Here is a 22,543-nt window from a genome sequence, read left to right on the forward strand (position 1 = left end):
TTTCAATTCCAAATAAAACCACATGTTTTAATAATTGAATCTTTACAAATGCAATGTTATCATACGAAAAAGGTATAAATTAAATGCTAGATTCTAGATTTAATATTTTTTCTACTATCAAGATGATTTTTTATTTAATTTATCAAGAAAGTTAATACAGTCACTTTCATCAGATTGGTAATAAAGATGAACATCACTAAATAGTATGTTATTAATTGAAATTGATTTATTGATAAAATATATGGCATTAGAATAGTTTAAGAACATTTAAAAATGATAAATCGAACATAAAAAAAAAATCATTACAATAATAGAATACAAGGATCGCAAGCCACCTAAAACAAATAAGAAATAACTTTCACAAACTATAGCAAAAAAATAATAATTTGTGAAAACAAATTTTCAGATTGAATCTAACAAAGAATTAGAGTCACACAAGGGGTTTAAGAATTGAACATTGGTTTAAAAAAATGTTTATTTTAAACTGTGTGAAGTTAGTATTATGAATTAATCAATTTTAATACTCATTTTGTTAGTTAAGTTGAAACATTGCCACGTGATTTAGGTGTTAAATAATGATATCTATTAAGTCGTTTTATTTTATTACTCGGACTGACAGTATACGTTATGCTATGACGAAATTTATAGCAGTGGTAAAATAAAAAAAATAAAAAACAAGATGAAGAACCAAAAGAGTGATTAAAAATATTTCAGAATCAGTTAAAAATAATGTAATATTAGTAACACAATACAAATAAATGTTCTATCTTTTGTTGAGTCTTATATCGAAATTCTGTAATTTATTGTATATTCAATTTGGAAACTTAATTTATTGGGTACTTAAAATAGGTAATAAATTTGGGCCTAAAATTTGTTTAAACAAACATGATTTGAGTTTTTGCTTTATGCACCCCCATCATTGTTAACTTCACCCATACTAACTTCGCCTTTCTCATTGCCACTGCACCACGTTGTTCAGAAAAAAGTTCATTTTGGAAAATACTTTTCGAAATGTGTATCTTGTTTTTTGAAAAGTTTGTTTAGAAAAAATTATTGAAAGATAAATCCTTTTCAAAATGTATTTCATGCATAAATCCTATTTCATGCGTTACAGAAATTCTATTCCATAAATCTGAATCCATAAACCTCGTTCTAAAAATCTTGATTTGAAAATTTCAGAAGTTTTGTTTCAGAAAAATCTCCACTGATAATTTTTTTCTATAATCTAAGGTAACATCTTTTTATTAGTTTTTTATTTTCTTATTTTCTCTTTTTTATATTCTAAAATTATTTACAAGATATTTATCGTTTTATATTCTAAGAAAAAATTATCAAAAATATAATCGTGCATCTAAAAAATCACTTTTACAATAGAAGAAATAATTTATTTTGAAAATTATGGAGTATAAAGACTGCAGGAAGAAAAAGTCTTTCATCAAATTTTGAATGGTCCAATTATATATTTTCAAATGATAGATATTAAAATCGACTTTACATAAATAGACCTGGTATTTTTTATAAAATTAAAACTTAAAACCTAACTTATTATTTGCCAAACATATTTTGTAGAGTTTATTTGTGGTTTTTGAACAATGATATTTTGACTATTAAATTTTGACAATTTTTTTTTACAATATAATATATCATTTTCTAAGTGATTTTAAAATATTAAAAATAAAAAAATAAAAAATTACTTAAAAAATATCACTTAAAATTATAAAAAAAAAATTAAAATTTAATAATCAAAATGTTCCATAAGGACAAACTAATATGTCAAACTCGCCTTTTCAAAAACCACAAATAAACTCTACAAAATACGTTTGCCAAATAATAAGTTAGGCTTTTTAAGTTTTAATTTCACAAAAAAGACCAGGTCTATTTGTATAAATTCGGTTTTAATATCTATTATTTAAATACTTCAATAAGATAAAAAATGATGAAACCAAGATTTCAATATTCCAGACAAAAATCACAGTATTTTGTTTATAATCAAATTCTTTACGGTACACATAATCAAAGAAGAAAAAAAAATCTCTCAACTTTTTCAATTTTTACTTCTCCAATGTGATGTTTAATATAAAGAAGTCAACTTATTCCTAACCTAGCATAATTGGTGTACTAGGGGCATTAAGATACAATAAATTAAATTTTAGAGTTAATTTGTAGGTGCATGAGTTAATTATAATCAAAATACTTATAAATATAGATAAACACATAAGAATAAGGATTAATTTGAGTATTAAAACATTTTAAAAGACTAAGTATTACTAGAAATACAACCACTTTTAACCAAGATTTAATAATTTTTGGAATTCAATTTCTCTTAATAAACTAGAGGATATTTTTAAAGTACAACCACCTAATTAAAAAGCTTTGATTACAAATGAGTGTGATAAAAGATCATTGGATTGTTAAGTAAAATAAGTAAAATTTTAAGATGGATATGAGATGATAAACACTTAAGGTTGCCATGATGTTCTTTGGAAAGATTAAGGCATGATAAGAAGAATATTTTTTTTTAAGAATTGACTATATCTCATTGTGGTTATTGTTCTTTAACCTTTATTTATCTTGAAATATTCAATATATAAATGCTTGAAGAAAGTAGTTTTTAGAAATCTAAAAAGCCTAAAACAAAAGTATTTTCTTTATCTTGAATTTATCCACACATAACATCTTATTAGTAAATAAGGGATAAAGACATTTTTTTGAATCGTGTTAAAACAAACACAGGGATATTTCGAATTGTATAATGTTAAATTACAATTGTGAAATGTAACGTCCCAAAATAACCTCAAATAAATAAAACATCACATATATGAATATTAAGAGACTATGGAGTTTAAGATATAAGGGTATATCATACGTCAGATATACCCAGATTACAAAAAAAAAAAGGACTCCACACTGTCCAAGCAGAAATACTCTGGAAAAAAAATAATTAAACTAGGTATTATTCGGAAAAGGGAAACGTAAATAATAAAATTCTTCAGTGATGGGCCCCACAGTGGGCCCAATATCCATCCAATCCATCAAGCTGCAACATCCCTATTACCATTACTACTGATAGGGGTTCTCGCATCTGCTCACATGATCATCACAAAGATAGAGGCCACACATAACACACAAGCAAGCAAAATGGTAAGCTAGCGAAGAAGTCATCATATCATGCACTCAACATACCATTTCACATTCAGACATACATAGTAGACACCCACATGTGAAGTACCCATTAATATAAAACCCCAAGTTTTAGCTATCCGGATATGTAACTGAGGCACCACCACATAGTAGTGGAATTATGTCCTAGCAATGAGGCGTCACCGCGAGGCCTTCACGGAATTATACCCTTACAGGAGGCACCACCACGTGGCCTTCGTGGAATTACGCCCTGGCTCTGAGGCACCACCACGACCCTCCGTGGAATTACGTCCTTTTGTTGGGGCACCACCAGGGACTCCCCATAAGAGGGTCCATGGAATTACGTCCAATCGATGAGGCGCCACCAAGATCTCTCACTACAAGAGTCATGGAATTATGCCCTACCCATACTTTAAACATGTTCCACCCACCAATCAAGAATTTCCCATGACATAAATATCATGCATAATCAACAACTCATACAACTCATGCTTTCCAATTCATACCCAATAAAATAACATGCTATTTCCATTTCAAATGTAACATATCAATCATGCTATCATCACGCAATCCCTCTAGTAAAGTATTTGGGTCAGATAAACAAGCCACACATCGGTGAACCACTCAATAACAACATCAAAAACTGCCTTCTGCCTCGCTCAAGCTAACAGGGCTCGCTCAGGCGAGGGGAACCCTCTCGCTCAGGCGAACCCCATCTCGCCTAGGCGAGGGTCCGACAAAGGGACAGGGGACTCTGCGAGGTATCACTCGGGCGAGTCCCTTCTCGCCTAGGCGAGAGCACTCATCGCTCAAAACGAATACAAGTCGCTCAGGCGACAATTCGAGTGGAAAGTCTTGGGCGAGCCTATGATAATCTCGCTCAGGCGAGACTAGCTCGCTTGGGCGAGAAAACCAGCACTCGCCACTGTTTTCTCATACAGTAGCCAAAACCACAAACCAACACATGCTTTGACTCCAACCAAAACGGACACAACGCCAACCAATCCATATAGACACAAAATGATGACCAAAACAGCGGAAAACACAAGCAACAAAAGGTTCTAGCTTCCCTTACCTGGAAAACAAGTTAGCGGAACACTCCAACACGAACATAATGAACACGACGGTCCTAAGAATGGCCAAAGAGCTGAAATGAACGGTACAATAGAAACAAGGACGGGTTATTACCAAATCCTAATGGTAAACAGTGGTCTTAGACCCAGAAAGGGGAAACATGAGCTGAGAAAGACTTACGCGGAGTAGGAGCTGGGTTTGAGTTAGCTCGAGGAAGGTTTAGAGCAAACCCTAAAAGAGTGTTTTGTACGAGAGGCGCAAAGATGACGGCTGATTCTTCTGCAAGAGTGAAAGTGCGAATTATGGTAACTAGGAACGATTTTATCTGCTGGACCAACCCTTAGACTCACTTACAAAGACAACCCCTTTAATTTAGGGCAGAAAAGAAATATCAGATTTTAATGGGCCTTACATGAACTTATTGTTTGACACTACAAAAAATGTTCTTTGAAACGAATAAAGATCACAATTGAATTTATTACACAAAACACTTATATTTTACGAAATTACTCAAAGTATTTTTTTTAAACATAATATGCTCTTCCACTTTTTTCTTCTCCTCATACACCATCCCACCTTTAACGATGATAATATCTTAATTCACGATTTTATTAATAAAAATATTGTTTTATGAATTTTTTATTTTTTATTTTTTAGAATTGAATTTAACACCAAGATATATATATATATATATATATATATATATATATATATATTACTTTTCTTTTATATATCGTAATTTTAAATTTTAGTTTGAATTACTAGTATATTTAGTTTAATTAAAAGAAATAAGAAATATATGAAATAATCATTTAGTGTATACACACATAAGTTTACAATGAAAAAAGTTTGAACTACAGTAACCAATGAATGGTCAGAAAAATGAAAGTATAAATGACTCCTTCTTTTGCGTTTTGAAATCTTCGTCATTCCTTCAAAAGAAAGAAGAAATGTGCATCACTAGATATTGATTTTTCTAAAGGGAATCTGCATTTGAATATTAAAAATGGAATAATAAAAGGATAGTGTCATTTTTTCTCCCTTCTGCATAATTGAATGGGTCCACCAAATGGCCAAACCTATGTTATAATAATAATAATAATAATAATAATAATAAAATGAAAGAGTTGAATAATTTAGTTAACAATTTATTGCTGTCATTATACATGCAAAACAATTTGTTTAATTTGATGCTAACAAGTTATATTTAATTGCAAGTGTTACACTCTACAAGATTTTATTTCACCTCCTAAAAGATAATTAATTCTTATTAAAATACAGCTACATGTTAAATATAATATTTATTTATTTTTAAGTTAGTAAAATTTGTTTTTTTATTGAAAAAGTATAATTGTGTTACGAAACTTAGTTACACACTACATCATTGAATTATTCTGAGCATAAAATAGTGAAAACCCATAATTGCCCTCACCGTCCTAATGTGAAAAATAATTAATATGTTTGGGAGAGCATTGAAAATTTTGATTTTGGAAGAATTAATCATTAGACGCATAGCTTCTCTTTGGACTTAAATTTTGTAGTTCAAAATCAATTTTATAACCAAACAAAACATGATTTTATTTTAAAAATTAAAGTCAATCTGACATGAAACCAAAATCACTCGATGTTTGTTTCATAATTTTATGTTTATTAACTTAAGACTACTTTTCCAATATTACTGTGCTACACTTTTTGAGAATTGTTTTTTTTTTCTTTACCAATACTACTGTGCCACGTGCAGGGCAAGCAATTATTGGTTCTCAAATTACTATTGGTTTTGCTCTAATTCGAATATACTATTACGTTTGGGAGATATATGACGTGTTTATAAAATAGTAAAATTACTAAACAAAGAAGCTCATAATTAATAATATAAAATAGATAAAATTTACACACTATTATAATATATTTATAAAGTCGTCCAAAATAATTATAATTATGCAAACATAAGAAGGAAACTCAAAATTTTTAACTATCGTGGATTTTTACCTTGTACATATATCCTATCAAATATTTTCAAGCCTTAAGCTAAAGGTTCCTCAACATTCATTTATGCATTAATTATCATCTCCTCACACCACATTGGTGATTATAGCAAGAAAAAGAAAACAAAACATAAGACCAACAAAAAAAGCACATAAGGCAAACTAGTTGAATAAATCATACAAATATATTTTTAAACATTTTATATGTGTATCAGTTTCATTGCAGAATATAAAACACAATCATTTAACATATATTATTAACCAAACTATTGTAGACTCTATATTATTCGAATAAGTGCACATGATTTAGACTTAAGAAGCCAAACACTTGTGGTGATATAGACTACTCTACTGAGCTGCTTTACCGAATTACCACACATAAGATTAATCATTGTTACAATCATAAGAATAATGGAATCATCATCCTTGTGACAAGACCTCCTACTACTCTCACCACCTAATTATTGTCCTCTACATGAATATGAATAGCTAATAGAGTTCAGGATAGCTTCACAAAATGCAACCGTTATAATCTCAAGACACACCTTAGTGAACACACCTCAATAATGGAATTTCCTCCCCAAAAAATACCTTACAACAACTCAAAATATACCTTTCTATCATAATATAAACCAATCATATACTTTATTTTACAATTCCACGACATTCAAAGAAAGCAAAACAACCAAACAGTGAAAACCAGCAAAATTGGACATATGGCGCTCAGTGTAATTTGCCTCGTAAAGACCAGTGCTCAACACCCTGAAATTAAATCACTCTCAGACCTATAGTGAACACTAGCGCTCAATGCCACCTAGATGTCGCTCAACGCTAATTAATTCGTAAAATTTGGCGCTTAGTGATGGAAAATGTCCCTTAATGCCATATTAGAAAACATCAAATGCATTTTGTGGTTTTTAGGCGATCCAAACCTAATTCATAGTTCAAATTGGTACTCTTATTTCAGGATTGATCTTTAACAGTTTTTATAACATAGAAAGGGTACCAATTCAACCAATGACTCAAATTCATTTTTCTTCTAAATATCACTAAATATCAACAACATACAACAAGAATTACAATTCCAATTAAACATGATCATCCAAAATCATACCAATTCAAACTTTACCAATCCAAGCAAATGCACAAATCATAAACACTCATTTAAATACAAGTTTAATGATGGTTTTCCTTACATGGTGAAATTGCTCAATTGACTCTAACAACGCCAAAACCTACCTCAAGTCTCAAGGTACTCTATTTACAAGTAGAAATACCATAGAGACGATCAAATCATACTATCATGACAATTGATCAACATAAAACTAAAAAGAATACCAGAAGGACGTATGTGACCTTAAAGAGAGACACATGCAAGGAAGAATAGAAATCAACCAACAAAAGGGTTGAAAATCAACTTATTCAAACGGAGAAATTGATCGGTCACACTTGAAAATCTCACACGAGAATCAAACAAGCGGTCTCTGATCTTCAAACAGATGATCGCACTATTAAAATTTGTATAAAGAAGAAAGAGGGTTCTATAGAACTTGTTGTTTCAGAGATTAAATGTTTTAAAGTGATGAAACTCATTTATGAATTTTCTATTTATACCTAAATATTTTATTATTAAAATAATTGAGTTTCATTATTTTAAACACAATACCAATTTCAAAATATTATTTTCTAGGCTTTTACATTTGAAGGTCATTAAAGTTAATTAATAATTCGATTGGTAGATTATTTTTACCAAGACTTGTTTGTTTCAATTTTTGACTTGTAGTTTGATGACGGAGTAAGATTTTCTATTTATTTATTTTTACATATCAAACCACTTCATTTTTTTTTTTGGATAATGATTGAGTGAGCCAAAATAAGTTAGATTGACTCGTTTTGTCACCCTAAAACTTAACACAAATGTTACTGACACATTTATTTCTTAATTTTGATTCATGTTTTTTCTTTTAAATCATCGTAGTGCAGATTTATATTAAATAAATTAAGCATTATATTTATATCAAAATAAATTTTACAAACTACTAACTAAAAGAAACATAATATTTTTGCATAATAGGAATAAAAAATTAAGAAAATTGAACAATTTTTTTTATATAAAATATTTAAAAGTTTACATTGCAACACTTAAAAAAAATGAAGGAGAAGAAAAAATAAAATAGAAAAATACTATGAAAAAAATATACTGATAGAATTATTCTAATCACGCTTAATAGTATTGTTTGGTATTGGTTCTTTATCATTAAATCCTTAAAATATTTATAATGCAAAATTATAACATGTCATATTTAATAAAATTAGAAATATACTTATGTCAAAATATAGTTTATAAAATATTAAAACTAATAAAAAAAATTAAAATGCAATAACAACATAAAGAGATAACAAAATGTTTTTAATATTTATAAATATTAATATCATTTTAATCCTTAAAACAATATATTTAATTTTATTCTGTCTAAAACTTAAAATGCAAACATTATATTCACTACACTACCAACATTCGATGTTAATAAGGTATCTAGACTTGGTATTAGAGATGTAAAAAAAATCCGTACTCGTGAATATTTATGGATCAAACCGCAACGGGTAGGAAACAGATATTAAAAATGGATATCCGCTATCCGCAGATACGGATATTTTTGATACCCGCATGTTAATGGGGCGGGTACGGGGATCATAATATCCGTACACGTGGATATCCGTACCCACCAAACTTTAATTCACAAAAATACCATTATATATATATATATATATATATATATATATATATATATATATATATATTAGTAAAAAAACATTTTTATCTAATTTTTTCTAAGCTGCATATCTTGTCTTGTCTTTATTCTTTAGCTTCAAGTATTGCAACACTGTCTTCTTCCATGTACACCCCTTGACATTCTTCTCTTTCCTTCATTTGAAATTGGGTATATACATCAAATACTATATAGACAATGACATTTATGGTTATGCTTGTTGTCAAATGATGGAATCAAGATAAGAATACTTGACACGTGGCAATTGAGGTTTATTATTTGTTTATTTTGTTTATTTTTTAGGAATCAATTCGAGAAGGTGGGATTGTTGATTAAAGCACTAATTAAAGAATTTTCACTGTGTGTTGAACGTCATTTTATATTTACCTTTATAATTATTTGGACTTGTATGAACTTGAGTTTATTTGAACTTTATTTAAAATTAATGATAGTGATATATTTTATTTTATTTGAATTTATGATTAAATATTTATTTTTTAAATAATTTTGTAAATACCCGCGGGTACCCATGGATACCCACGAATATGAAAAAAACATACGGGTACCTACATAACGGATATCCGACAAATATAAATACAAGTACGAGACAAATATTTATCCAGCGAATAAGGTACGAGGGAGTTACTATCCACCGTCCAGATAACATCCCTACTTGGTACAGTAGTTATATCATTAAAATGTCTATGACGCAAAAATTGTATATAAGAATCATATGAAAATATATAAAAGTAACGAGGTTTTATCAATGCTAATATATAAAATGTATATAAGAATCATATGAGAAACTAACGAGGTGTTATCAATGCTAATATATAAAAGAGAGAGACGCACTATTTGGTAACTTTCTCCAATGTCATTTTAATTGGAGAATTTTTATCCTCTGATACATTAGAAATAATTTATTTCTTTATTTAATAGAACAAATAATAAAACATTTTTATTTTAAAATAACTAAATAACTTTTTTTGGATTAATCCATATCTTTGGAATAACTTTTCTGAAAATGTTTTAGATTTTACTTTCCACAACTTACAATACATTTATTCTGGAACTATTGTTCCGAAATATAAATTCAATAATATAAATATGGAAATATTATTTGGAAGTATTATGTACGGTTATGTTTCGGATGATTTTTTTCAATATTATATTTTACTCTTTTTAAAATAGAAATCAACTACTATTTCATCTTCCGAAACAATTAAGAATAAAAGTGGAATTTAAAAAAAATATCGGATAACATGTGTTCCGGTACATGTATCATATTTCATTTAAGAGAAAGAATAACATTGATATAAAATATATTTAGTGAACTTAATGTAATTAATATTGTTGATTGTTTAAATCATAATAATAATATTATTATGGTAGTAATATAAAAAAAATAAAAATAAAGAGTGACTATAGTATAATTACTTTTGGTATTTGAACTATTTTAATTTTAAATATAACTAAGAATAAGATAGAAATATTATACATTTATTCTCTTTATATATTATTAGTGGAAAAAATGTGCTTTCACTGAGTCATAATTATAAAAATAAAAAATAATTATATATTTACACAAAATAATCATAAAATAAATAACTTTTAGAAGTTATTGTTAATCGTTAATTGAATTTTAAAAAAAATTCGATAACGTAAAAGCTAATTAAATCGGTAATTAAATATATATACTAAAAACAGTGTTCTCTAATTTTTATATATATATATATATATATATATATATATATATTAATATTTTTTTTGTGAAATATAAAGACAAAATTTTATTTATGTATTTTATATTCTTTCTTGACTTTGACTTTACTACGTGTAAAATAAAACTTCAATTGCTTTAGTTAAAGAGATAAGATAAATAATATAAATATGTAAAAACTAATATTATTTTTTATTAAATTTTGAGTTTTTAATTTAATATTATAATATTTTATTCAAAAAATTATTTGTAGTTTTACTTTATAAAAATATATTCTAAATAATAGCATCCTTAATAAAAACGTATTAGTAAATTTATAAAAATAATATATGCGTAGGTATAAATGTATATATTATGTTTTAGTTTACTTTTCTGAGAAAGGTCACCGGAACTGAAAATGAAAACATTATTCAGTTTAATATGATTTGATTTGAATCTAACAAAAGGGCATTAATTCAGAAGAATTAATACCCATTAAATTGTATTAATATCCATTAAATTGTAAGATTAAAAATAATTAATGTCTTGAATTTTAAAATAGTACATACTTAAATATAATATTAAATAAATATTCTTTTACTTCTAGTTTTATTTTAATTTTTGATAATATTAAAATATAATTATTTTATTATTTATTAATTTTTTAATTAGTAATGTATCAAATAAATTATTAATAAAAATTATATTTATTTATCTTTTAAATGAAGAAAATTTCATTTCATTTATTTAATATTATAGTTAATTATGCAAGGTTGTAAAATTTAAGACACATTAATTATTCTTAATTGGTGTCGATTTTTGTCAATCATTCAAATTAATTTTCTTTTTTTACGTTTAATTATATATTAATTTTTAATAATATTAGAATATAGTTATTTTATTATTTAATTAATTTTTAACTTTTTATAGATATATATCAAATAAATTATTAATTGGAATTATATTCAATTTTAGATATTTTATCTTTTAAATAAAATAAATTACATTAATGATAATTATGTCAATAACTATACAAATTTGTAAAATTCAAGATATATTAAATAAGATATATTTGAGTCAAAATTTATTTGTTGACACACTTAATTATGATCTATGATTAACATTTTTCATTAAGAACGTTGTTTAAGGTATAACTAATAAACGTTAAATGATATAAATGTCCATAATTAAATGTAATATTGCAGTTTTATTTTATTTAGAGAAAAAAAAATCATAAGTAATATACATTTATAATTGATGATTTATTCGATACACACAAAAAGGTAAAAAAATAATTAAACAATAAAATTATTATAATTAATCATAAAAGAAATTAATTAACAGAACTTAAAATATGATTTGGATTTTTAATACTGATAATATTATTTTAATCAGTTTTCATCTTCTTTATTAAAAAACAAATAATAATTTATTTTCCATTAATTTAAGTTTGTTTATATTTAATTATATTTTAATTTTTAACAATATTAAATATAATTATTTTTTTATTTAATTACTTTAAGTTTTTTTTATGTAACAAATAAATTATAATTATAATTATATAATATTTGTGAATAATTTTGTTTTCTAAATAAAATAAAATTGTATTAATAATTATTTAGGTTAAAATTTATTTAATATTTTAATTAATTATAAATTTTTATAAAATTTAATGTTCATTAATTATGCATTAAATAATATACTTAATATCATTAAAATAATACCGTTAAGTAATAAATGTATCACTAAATGTATACTTAAAAATATGTTAGTATGTGTGGCTGAATTTATCTTTTGAATGAAAAGTAGTCAATAGATATAACATTTTGTTTAATAACATTTAACTTGCATGTAATATTAAACTTAAACAAATGACGTTCTTAACTAAATCGGTGACTAGGCAATAGCTGAACTAAGCATAGTTATGTCATTGGATTGTTTTCACATTCAATAATTTTATACACACACTGTAACTATTATTTCAATTTCAATGTTTTTCTGTGTTTATAAATACAAAAAGTTAATTTTTTTAATCGCAAAAAATATTCATAAAATTGTGTTGTATATGAATCAAAACATTTTCCTAGGTAATCATTAGATGCTTCAATGCCGGAAGGGCAAAATGGTCTCTTACATTGACGTGCAAATCAGTGGGTCGGGACCTGATTCATTTCCGAGAAGGATAAGAGAACCTTGGCGGCTTCTTAATGGGAAAAACCAGAAGATTCCATTCCAATCTCTTTAAATGGGAAACCAAAATTGAACTGAGAATCTTACATTAAGAAGAACGAGCCAACGACAACGAAGTGGTGGTCCCATGTTCATAATTGAAGTGTTAACAACGTGGGTCGAGAAAGTTGCCGGAGAAAAAAAAAAAAACAGAAAAATTAAAACAAACAATTAGTTTTGGTATTTTGGTTGACCCTTTGTTGATTTGAGGTAGCTGGCATTTTAAAGGAGCAACCTTTATAATTTAGTTGCTGAATTGGGCAAACTGGTGCTTGCCCACGTTGAATCTCCGAATGAGGTTCTGTGTTTTGGTGATTCAGATCCGAGTAAGGTGAGTCAACTGTCTGCAGATGTCAGAATACTAATGTAGGGTCATGTGATGGTTGCCTTTGTTTATTGAACTTGTGATTCTTCAGATTTTTGTGTTTAAAATTCAAAATGGGTTTGTGCTTTGCAATAGTAGTAGTAAATTGTTTCCATTGTTTTATTCTCATAATTTAATAACGAGGACAAACAAAGGCTTTCGTAGTTCTAAGCAATTGGACCTAGTTGAGCTTTGTATGGTGTTGATCATTGTGAGGAATAGTGATTTTATTGATGCTATTTCAGGTTATGATGTCAAGGCAGCCTGGTGAATCAGAAGGGTTTGAGTTTGTTTTGTAGTGTAGTGTTGTGTTGTGGTGTGGTTAGTATGGGAAGGGACATGTTAGATTTGTTCTCCGTGAACAAATGGAGATGTTCTTGGTCCCTTGCAGCGACAATTGCTTCTGTTCTGGCATTGGTTTCTGTAGTGCATTTGGTTTCGTTCCCTTTGACACCTACTCTCAATAATTTTAAGATAGCTCAAGACTCTTGCATCTCAGCTAATGTTTCGGCAGAATTTCCGAGCAAACGTGATCAGGAACAACCTGCAGTTGATTTCAAGCTTCAGTTTCCAGCCGACTTGCACGGAGCAGTTGTTTATCAGGGTGCACCATGGAAGGCTGAAATTGGCCATTGGCTTGCTGGTTGTGATTCTGTTATTAAGGAAGTCAACATGACTGAGGTGACAACTGATGCCATTTTCAATGATTTTGGTCTCTTTTTGTGTAAATTCTTGTTTTCTTCGACTTTTTAATTTAGAGGCTTCATGTTTCTGCCAATTAGTATTTCAGAAGGGGCATGGTTGTTATTGGCATTGACTTGATATCTTGTTATATAAAGTAATTTTTTGCCTCCGTAATAATATTGTTGATTAACAGATAATAGGTGGCAATAAGTGTAAAAATGACTGCAGTGGCCAGGGAGTTTGTAATCGAGAATTGGGACAGTGTCGATGTTTTCATGGTTATTCTGGTTAGTTCGCTTCTCTCCTTCTGTTATTTTATTAACCTGATACATCATGCTTACCTCATGTTTAATGAGAAGCGAGTGTTCTAGGATTTACTCTGACAACCTTGCAGTTTTAGCTTGATCATATAATATATTAACACTCTTAATAATATAGCTATGATGAGGCATTGATATTCACCCTCATGCTTTGGTGGCTGGTAAATCACACACACTCATTACCTCCAGGATACTGCGTATACTTTAATCCGAGTACTCGAGAAGTCACTTTTCTAAAATGAAGGGGCGTTGCTACTGGATAGAGTTAATCATTTAAATCCAGGATATATCTCCAGCAACATTTATTTTACCAGCTAATGACTGATGTGTTTTTTCCTGTTTGTGGACTAATATTAGGTTAAATCTAGAGTATATATGTTATTTGCTTGCTCATTCTTACTTGATGGCTCTACTTCCATGTCTGAACCTTAGCTTTGTTCACTGGGGTACGTTTCCCTTCCTCTACTTCCTTCTGAAGGACCTTTGACAACTTTATTGTGCCTCTGCTAGCCTGTTTCCCAGTGTTCAGACCAACAGACCCACTGTTAGGAGTGCTCTCATTTGTAGACACCAATAACTTCTCTCAGGATTTGCACATTAGTACCAAAGTCTTGAAGGATGAGAATTGAATTCAAGCCACAAATGAGGAAATGAGTGCATCACAAATTAGTCAGATTGATATAAAAAGTGCCTTTGTACATGATGTAGTATTGGGAAAGAAATGTATACAAGATCCTGCCTGGATATGGTTCTCTAATGGAGGGAACACATCGTACAAATTGGAGAAGATTTTGTTTGGACTCAAACTGTCTCCATGTGCTTGCCTTGAGAGATTCAATGAAGCCATGATATACTTGGGACACGGGCAGAGACAAGCTAACTATTCCCTTTTTATAAAGCATTCACAAGGCGGTAAACTAACACTTCTCTTAGTGTATCTGAAGATGTGGTTATTTCAGGTGATGATGCTGAAAGCATATTTTGTAGAAGTTAGTATCACAATTTGAGATGAATGATCTTGGCAAACTGGAATACTTTATTGGGAATGAGGTTGTTACTACTATAGATAATAATAATCAGATTGGGATTGAACAAGGAATTCCAACAGTTGAAAAACGCCAATATGTGAGGCTTGTTCGAAAGCTCATTATTTAGTCCACACCCAACTTGGCATAGTTTATGAATTTAGTGTAATTAGCCAGCTTATGCATGATCCATGGTAGAGACTTTTTCAGGCCATAACTAGAATTCTTCATTATTTGAAGAGTACTCAAGGATGAATTTCTATTTAAGAGCAAGGGTGGACTATCATTAGAGGTGTGTACAATTGTAGAATATGTTGGATCCATTGTTGATAGGAGATCCACCTCACAATAATGCATTTTCTTAGGTGGTAACTTGGTGAGTGGAGGTGCAAGAAACAACATATGGTTGTAAGGTTAAATATCAAGGGTTGTGGATGAAGGTAATTCTGGAAGACCTCAAGAAAAAATGGAGCATTAAGAGATTTTCTACGTAACTACAAATCTACCATTATGTTGTTCATTAGAATTCGGTCCAATATGGTATGACAAAACACAAATGGGCTTACTTCATGGACAATGGCCTCATAGCAGCAATATATTAACTAACAGTTATATTAACTAAGGAGCTTTCCACACAGTGCTTCCATGATCTTTCTTGCAAGCAAGGAATAATAGACATCCATTCACCAAATTGACACTAATAAATGTGATGGGAGATATTTAATGTGTTATTTGTGCGTCACGTGAACAAAATATTTCCAAGTAAATTTGTTTTTGTTTTATTTTCTGTAAAAATAGTAGGTTAGAACTAGTATGTGTGTCTGCGTGTGTATATATATATATATATATATATATATATATATATATATATATATATATATATATATGTATGTATATGTGTGAATGTATTATTCCCCCTGTATACTAATCAGAAAAATTTTCAGCTTTTTTAATATTCCAAATCTCTTAATTGTCACTTCTAAGTTTTAACTGATTATTTTTGTTGCTATTGACAACAGCATTTTCTGGTATGATTAAAACAGAACAAAAAAAAAACATAACTTGTCTCTACCGTTTCCTGAATATATTTGGTCATTGCACAAAAGCATGTTTAATTCACTAGTTGGTCTGAACTCATGTGATAATTTGTGGGGTGACAGGGGATGGATGTGCTGAACAACTGCAACTGGAATGCAACTATGAAGGATCACCAGATCAACTATTTGGGCGATGGGTAGTCTCTATTTGCCCTGCCAACTGTGACAAGACAAGAGCAATGTGCTTCTGTGGAGAAGGCACAAAATATCCTAATAGACCATTGGCAGAGACATGTGGGTTTCAATTTATGTATGTAAAATCAGATTCCTAGTTTTGAGTTTCATTGGTGAAGTTTTTAAATTCGTATTATTCAAGACTCACTCCTTTTCATCTGTTTCAGTCCACCTTCTACACCTGATGGTCCCAAACTAGTGAATTGGACACTAATTGACCAAGATGTGTTCACAACTAATGGTAGCAAACGGGGTTGGTGTAATGTGGACCCAGATGATGCATATTCTGGAAAGGCAAAAATTAAAGAAGAATGTGACTGCAAATATGATGGTCTTTCGGGCCGACTTTGTGAAGTGCCTGTAGAATCTGTTTGTGTTAATCAATGCTCTAGACATGGTCATTGTCGTGGTGGATTTTGTCAGGTGATTCTTTTATTTATTATTGGGTTGGGGCACTTGGATTTTGTTGTCTGTTTACTGGAAGAAAAGCTTTGTCAATCCTCTATTGTTTTCATTTTCTATTTGTAGGGATTGACTAGTGGTAAATAAATTACTACTAAGGCATATATGATAAAGGAAATTATTTTAGAACATTTGAGCCCATAGTGAATATTCTATTTCTTAGAAAAGTTGGACTGACTATGTTTATTTAGAAATCAAATACTTGAAGCTGAAGGAGAATAAGCCAATAAAGAATCAGTTAAACAAGTCAAAGGAATGAAAGATCAGTGAAGGACTAAAAATTCATGAACAAAAATGTGAAGCTAATTGACATCAACTGTTACTAGAATGGACTCTGTTTGAAATACTAAATGCCAGTTATTACTTGTCCAAAACATTGTGTATATGAAACTACTGTCATCTTTTGGTGCTGAATAAATTCAATTTATGTCCATTCATTGTATATAGATAAAAACATTGTGTAGTGTGAGAATGCTCACTTCCATCCAATGTCAGTAAATAAGTTGAATATAGTGTATTTTCAGTGTGACAATGGCTGGTATGGAGTAGATTGCAGCATGCCATCTGTCATTTCCTCTATAACAGAGTGGCCTAATTGGCTTCGTCCTGCTCGGATTGATATTGCCGACGATATTCATGCCAACGGAAAAATGATTAATCTCAATGCTGTGGTGGCGAAGAAAAGGCCTCTTATATATGTTTATGATTTGCCCCCGGAGTTCAACAGCTTGCTTCTTGAGGTCAGAATAATCTGAATGTCACTTTTTGGTTACATCTAAGATCAAAACTTTGATTCTTTTTATTGCTATTTTCTTATCTTATTCATTTTTGGTTTCTGCAGGGACGCCATTTTAAGCTAGAGTGTGTAAATAGAATTTATGATGACAAAAATGTAACAATATGGACAGATCAATTATATGGTGCCCAGGTATTTCATGACTTCATATAGGAGCATTTCATTTGGTAAAATATAACACTTATAAGAGTATATTTATCCAGTTCGGCTACATGTCTGCAGATGGCAGTTTATGAAAGTTTGCTAGCTAGTCCTCATCGAACATTAAATGGTGAAGAGGCAGACTTTTTCTTTGTTCCTGTTCTTGATTCATGTATCATAACTCGTGCTGATGATGCTCCCCACTTGAGTATGCGGGTATGTTTTACTAATTGTTGTTTTTACCAGAATGTATCTCTAGAGTGTCTGTTATTGCATATGGCATGTGTATAAAGACTAACTGCATCGGTGTTTCAGCCTGTCCATGCTCACAGAGCTTTCAGATCATTCTAAGATATCTGTGATTAATTGGATGGCGTGTCAGTCAACACTAACATCTATGTTATGTTCCTGAATAGTGATACTTTCAAAATGGGAAAAGACAGTTGCATGTGATGTTCTTTTCCCTTTTAGAATGGAAGGATATTAATATCCTGAGTTATCTATTACTTCTTTGTTATATGAGTGTGTGTGTGTATATATTTATGAAGTATTGGTTGCAGATTCCATGTTTTTACTGCCATTTTTCTCCTTTTGCTACATTTTATTTTATGACATTCAGGAGCATATGGGATTGAGGAGCTCTCTCACTTTGGAATATTATAAGAAGGCATATACTCACATTGTTGAACAATATCCTTATTGGAATCAGTCATCAGGAAGGGACCACATCTGGGTAATGAGAATTGTTTATCCCATGTTGATAATTTTTTTACTAAAAATTTATATACTGCATTTGCATGTGAGAAGCATATGCTAATTAGTTTGCATTTGTTTCTGAAGGCAGTTTTTTTCTTGGGATGAAGGTGCTTGCTATGCTCCTAAGGAGATATGGAATAGCATGATGTTAGTTCACTGGGGAAACACAAACTCAAAGCATAATCATTCAACTACAGCCTATTGGGCTGACAACTGGGATAAAATTCCTTCCGACAAAAGAGGCATTCATCCATGTTTTGACCCTGACAAAGATCTCGTGCTTCCTGCTTGGAAAGTTCCTGATGCTAATGTGTTGACTTCAAAACTTTGGGCTCGGTAACGTTTAATTTTCACCTCAGTCATTTGCCTTTTCTTTTCATGGTTGATTTTGTATTCTATTCATTTGAGTTATTCAAGTAAAACAACGCAACCATCTAAATATCTGTTTACAGGTCCCATGAGGAGCGGAAGACACTGTTCTATTTCAATGGGAATTTAGGACCAGCATACCATAATGGAAGACCAGAAGATTCGTAAGTTTACTGGTGAAATATTTTTGAATCTGTAGAAGGAAGCAGTTATATGGCATATACATGTTCTCATTTTCCTAATTATTAACCTTGATATCTTGTTTGCTTAATGTTTTTATGAAATTGAATAGCTTCTCACTTTGTTGTCATCAAACATTGTTGGATATGTGGGTTAGATATTATTACATGTTATAGAAGATATCTGGTTTCAATTTTTCTGGAAATGGTGCAGGTATAGCATGGGTATCAGACAGAAGCTGGCAGAAGAGTTTGGATCAAGTCCTAACAAGGATGGAAAACTTGGGAAACAGCATGCCAAAGATGTCATTGTGACTCCAGAGCGTTCTGAAAACTATCACCTGGATATAGCAAGTTCTGTTTTCTGTGGAGTGTTTCCTGGAGATGGTTGGAGTGGTCGTATGGAAGATAGTATTTTGCAAGGATGCATTCCTGTGGTCATTCAGGTACTAATTCAAGCTCTTTTTCATTTCTTAACATTCACGATTTCAATGTCCATTGATGAGCTTGTTCATAATGTATTGGATATGATTTCTTATTCATCTTTGGAATGTTCTCATCACTTTAGATCCACGAGTACATAAGAAATGATTAACTCCTATTGATTAGTGTTAAAAGTAGCTTATATTCTGTTTTCATGTTAGTAGTCTGTTATATGTTTTATCAGTAATTATTTAATGACTAAAATTACCAATGATGATAACCACATTCCTTTTGGATCTTTGTTTTGTTGTTCTGTAGGATGGGATTTTCCTACCATATGAGAATGTGCTTAACTATGATAGCTTTGCAGTTCGATTATCTGAAGATGAAATTCCAAACTTGATAAAGATTCTCCGGGTATTTATTTTCCCAGTTTTTTCTCTAGTTATTGAGTTATTGCATAATTTATGATAGACACTGCATAAAGTTGTCATCCTTGGAAACATTGGTTGAGTGATTAGAAATCCATGTCTTGCAGGGATTCAATGAGACAGAAATCAAATTCAAGCTAGAAAATGTTAAAAAAATATGGCAAAGATTCGTGTACCGTGATTCTGTTTTGCTTGAAGCTGAAAGGCAAAAAACTGCTATTGGACATGTTGATGATTGGGCAATTGAATTCTTAAAACTGACTGAGGATGATGTCTCCACCACTTTAATGCAGGTATTTTTCTTCATTTGTCAAAACCATTTGACAAAGTGTAAAATAAATAATCTTCTAAGTGTGATTATATGTATATAATGTTTTGACAAAATGGTGTTTGTGTTAAACAAGATTTTGCATTACAAGTTACATAATGATCCTTGGAGGAAACAAGTTCGTCACAACAAACAGTTTGGATTACCTCACCAGTGTCTGGTAAGCACCAGCTGAGGAACTTGGTTGATGTGAAGACCAAGATCAAGATACTTCTATAGGAGCAGGGGAAAGGATAAATTTTCTGCTTCATTTTTGCGAGTCAATTTTCAATCATTTGTAAAAGTTCATCAAGTTCCTTGTAGATGTTTCCATCTCCAGTGCAGAAAATCATACATCATTCTTTGTCCCTTTTCACATATATATAATTAGTGCATTTTACAGTTCTTTTTTCAAAGGGTGCTACCATGTGCAATTGTAAAATTATGTCATTCACATGAGATTTTTATGGTGAAAGAAAGAGGAAGAAAAATGGTTACATATTTGTTTTACCTGTTACATTTTTGTTCCCTGGATAGTATCATGAAATAGGGTTGGCAAGGTGGTGTTATGCTGTACTCAGTAATTATATGCTTATGCTGATTACGTATTTATTGAATGTTTTGGGTTTTTCCATTTCTTAATTAAGTTTAATTATTAACAAATAAGTGATATAATGATGTTCAGTTCACTCAGATAGGACAATGGCAAAGACATTAATACTTTTTGGCCAAGTAGAGTGGTGGATTTTGGTTATATATAAGTACTTTTCTTATTTTATTATCTTTTATATATTTAGTATCTTAAAAATATGTTTTGAAAGTTTGTGACTGATTGTCGCTAGGATAACGTGAAATTATTATGGAGAATGATACTTTGCCACTCAAACAATTTTTACACTCATTAGGTATTATCTTTCATTACTTTTCATTTTTTTTTTCTTTTTTCTTTGTTAATACTAAAATTGTTAAATGATAGTTATTAATGTCAAATCATATTTTTTTCCAATTATTATTATATATTTACAGTACTTATATCAGGAGCTTGCAGTGTAGTTGGTGCACTTTTTGGTTTGGACATTTGAAATAAATAAATTTGTGGGGTTTAGTTTGATATGATTTGGACATAAAATAAAAAAAAAAGTTAAATATGTTTTTTTTTTCAAGTTGCATCGAAATCTGGAATTAGTCTATTTTTAAAATTTTTGATCAATTTAGTCCTTCATCAATAGAAATACGTGAATTTAATCATTCTAATCAAATTTTGTTAAGTACGTTTCAAACGCCTCTCATGCTAGTATTTGAATTGTTTACACCGTTTGACACATTTTCGCTTTAATGTTAACTCAAATATTATTATAAAACACATTTGAGATGTCAAATAAACTTAACAAAATATGGTTAAAAATACTAAATATGCACATTTAAAGATGAAGAACTAAATTAGTCAATTTTTTTTAAGAAAAACTAATTCCAAATTTTATTGAAACTGGAGAGACTCAAAACATATTTAATTCTAAAAAAAAATAAAATCAAAGTTACATTAAACCAATTTTTATGGGTTGTTTTAAATCAATTTTGTGGTTTTGTTGCATAATTTTTTTTTTGTATATATAAATCTTGCTTTTTTACAACAATGCTATATTATGATCAATAATTTTATTTCTTATTTTGTTATAATTAGTTTTCTTCAATATTGTGTACGATATTGTATAATTTGTTTTATATATCAACTTTTTTTTATCAGTATAAGAGATAGAATGAAATATAAAGACCGAAGGTGTCTATCCTTCGCAACAAAAGAAAAATAAAGAACAAAAGTGATTTATATTATTTATATTTATACATTGTAACATAAATATTGTGGATTTACATAAGTCTAACAAACTTCGTGAACACATTTATATAATATTACACAATTCTAAATAGAAATATGAAAATAAGTACCTTTATATTTTAATTTGTTTCAATACTATTTTCTTCTGCAACTATATGATAACTCTCTCATCGATTCATTCATATGTTAAGCATATTAAACTACTTCTCTGCTACAAATTTATATGAATAAATTAAGCTAGATATACATTTTTTTTCCACACATATCTATATAATATAATAA

At 29.5% G+C, this 22,543-nt stretch overlaps 1 protein-coding gene and 1 long non-coding RNA gene across 2 annotated transcripts; one reads left to right on the top strand and one right to left on the bottom strand.

The window, feature by feature from the left end:
• Positions 1–2,803: 2,803 nt before the first annotated feature.
• On the bottom strand, positions 2,804–4,485 carry LOC114190310. Its single transcript, XR_003605785.1, has 3 exons — positions 4,396–4,485; positions 4,217–4,288; positions 2,804–3,082 (listed from the first exon to the last, which is right to left on the bottom strand). It is a non-coding gene; the product is annotated as an uncharacterized LOC114190310 (long non-coding RNA).
• Positions 4,486–12,845: 8,360 nt separating this feature from the next.
• LOC114191821 lies at positions 12,846–20,986 on the top strand. Its single transcript, XM_028081229.1, has 15 exons — positions 12,846–13,230; positions 13,509–13,944; positions 14,141–14,234; positions 16,453–16,639; positions 16,731–16,986; positions 17,550–17,765; positions 17,867–17,953; positions 18,044–18,178; positions 18,582–18,695; positions 18,807–19,054; positions 19,171–19,251; positions 19,481–19,712; positions 20,008–20,106; positions 20,228–20,413; positions 20,525–20,986. The coding sequence occupies exons 2-15, from the start codon at positions 13,591–13,593 to the stop codon at positions 20,621–20,623; spliced, it is 2,388 nt and encodes a 795-aa protein (XP_027937030.1). The 5' UTR covers positions 12,846–13,230; positions 13,509–13,590; the 3' UTR covers positions 20,624–20,986.
• Positions 20,987–22,543: the final 1,557 nt, after the last annotated feature.

The sequence above is a fragment of the Vigna unguiculata genome, chromosome 7, assembly GCF_004118075.2.
Source record: "Vigna unguiculata cultivar IT97K-499-35 chromosome 7, ASM411807v1, whole genome shotgun sequence".
In the NCBI taxonomy this organism is placed as follows: Eukaryota; Viridiplantae; Streptophyta; class Magnoliopsida; order Fabales; family Fabaceae; genus Vigna; species Vigna unguiculata.

Excerpts from the sequence above, each read along its gene's own strand:
- LOC114191821 (XM_028081229.1), top strand. The coding sequence starts at position 13,591 with ATGGGAAGGGACATGTTAGATTTGTTCTCCGTGAACAAATGGAGATGT. Across the intron at positions 19,252-19,480 it reads AATGGAAGACCAGAAGATTC|GTATAGCATGGGTATCAGAC; the intron begins GTAAGTTTACTG and ends GAAATGGTGCAG. Across the intron at positions 20,414-20,524 it reads TCTCCACCACTTTAATGCAG|ATTTTGCATTACAAGTTACA; the intron begins GTATTTTTCTTC and ends GTGTTAAACAAG.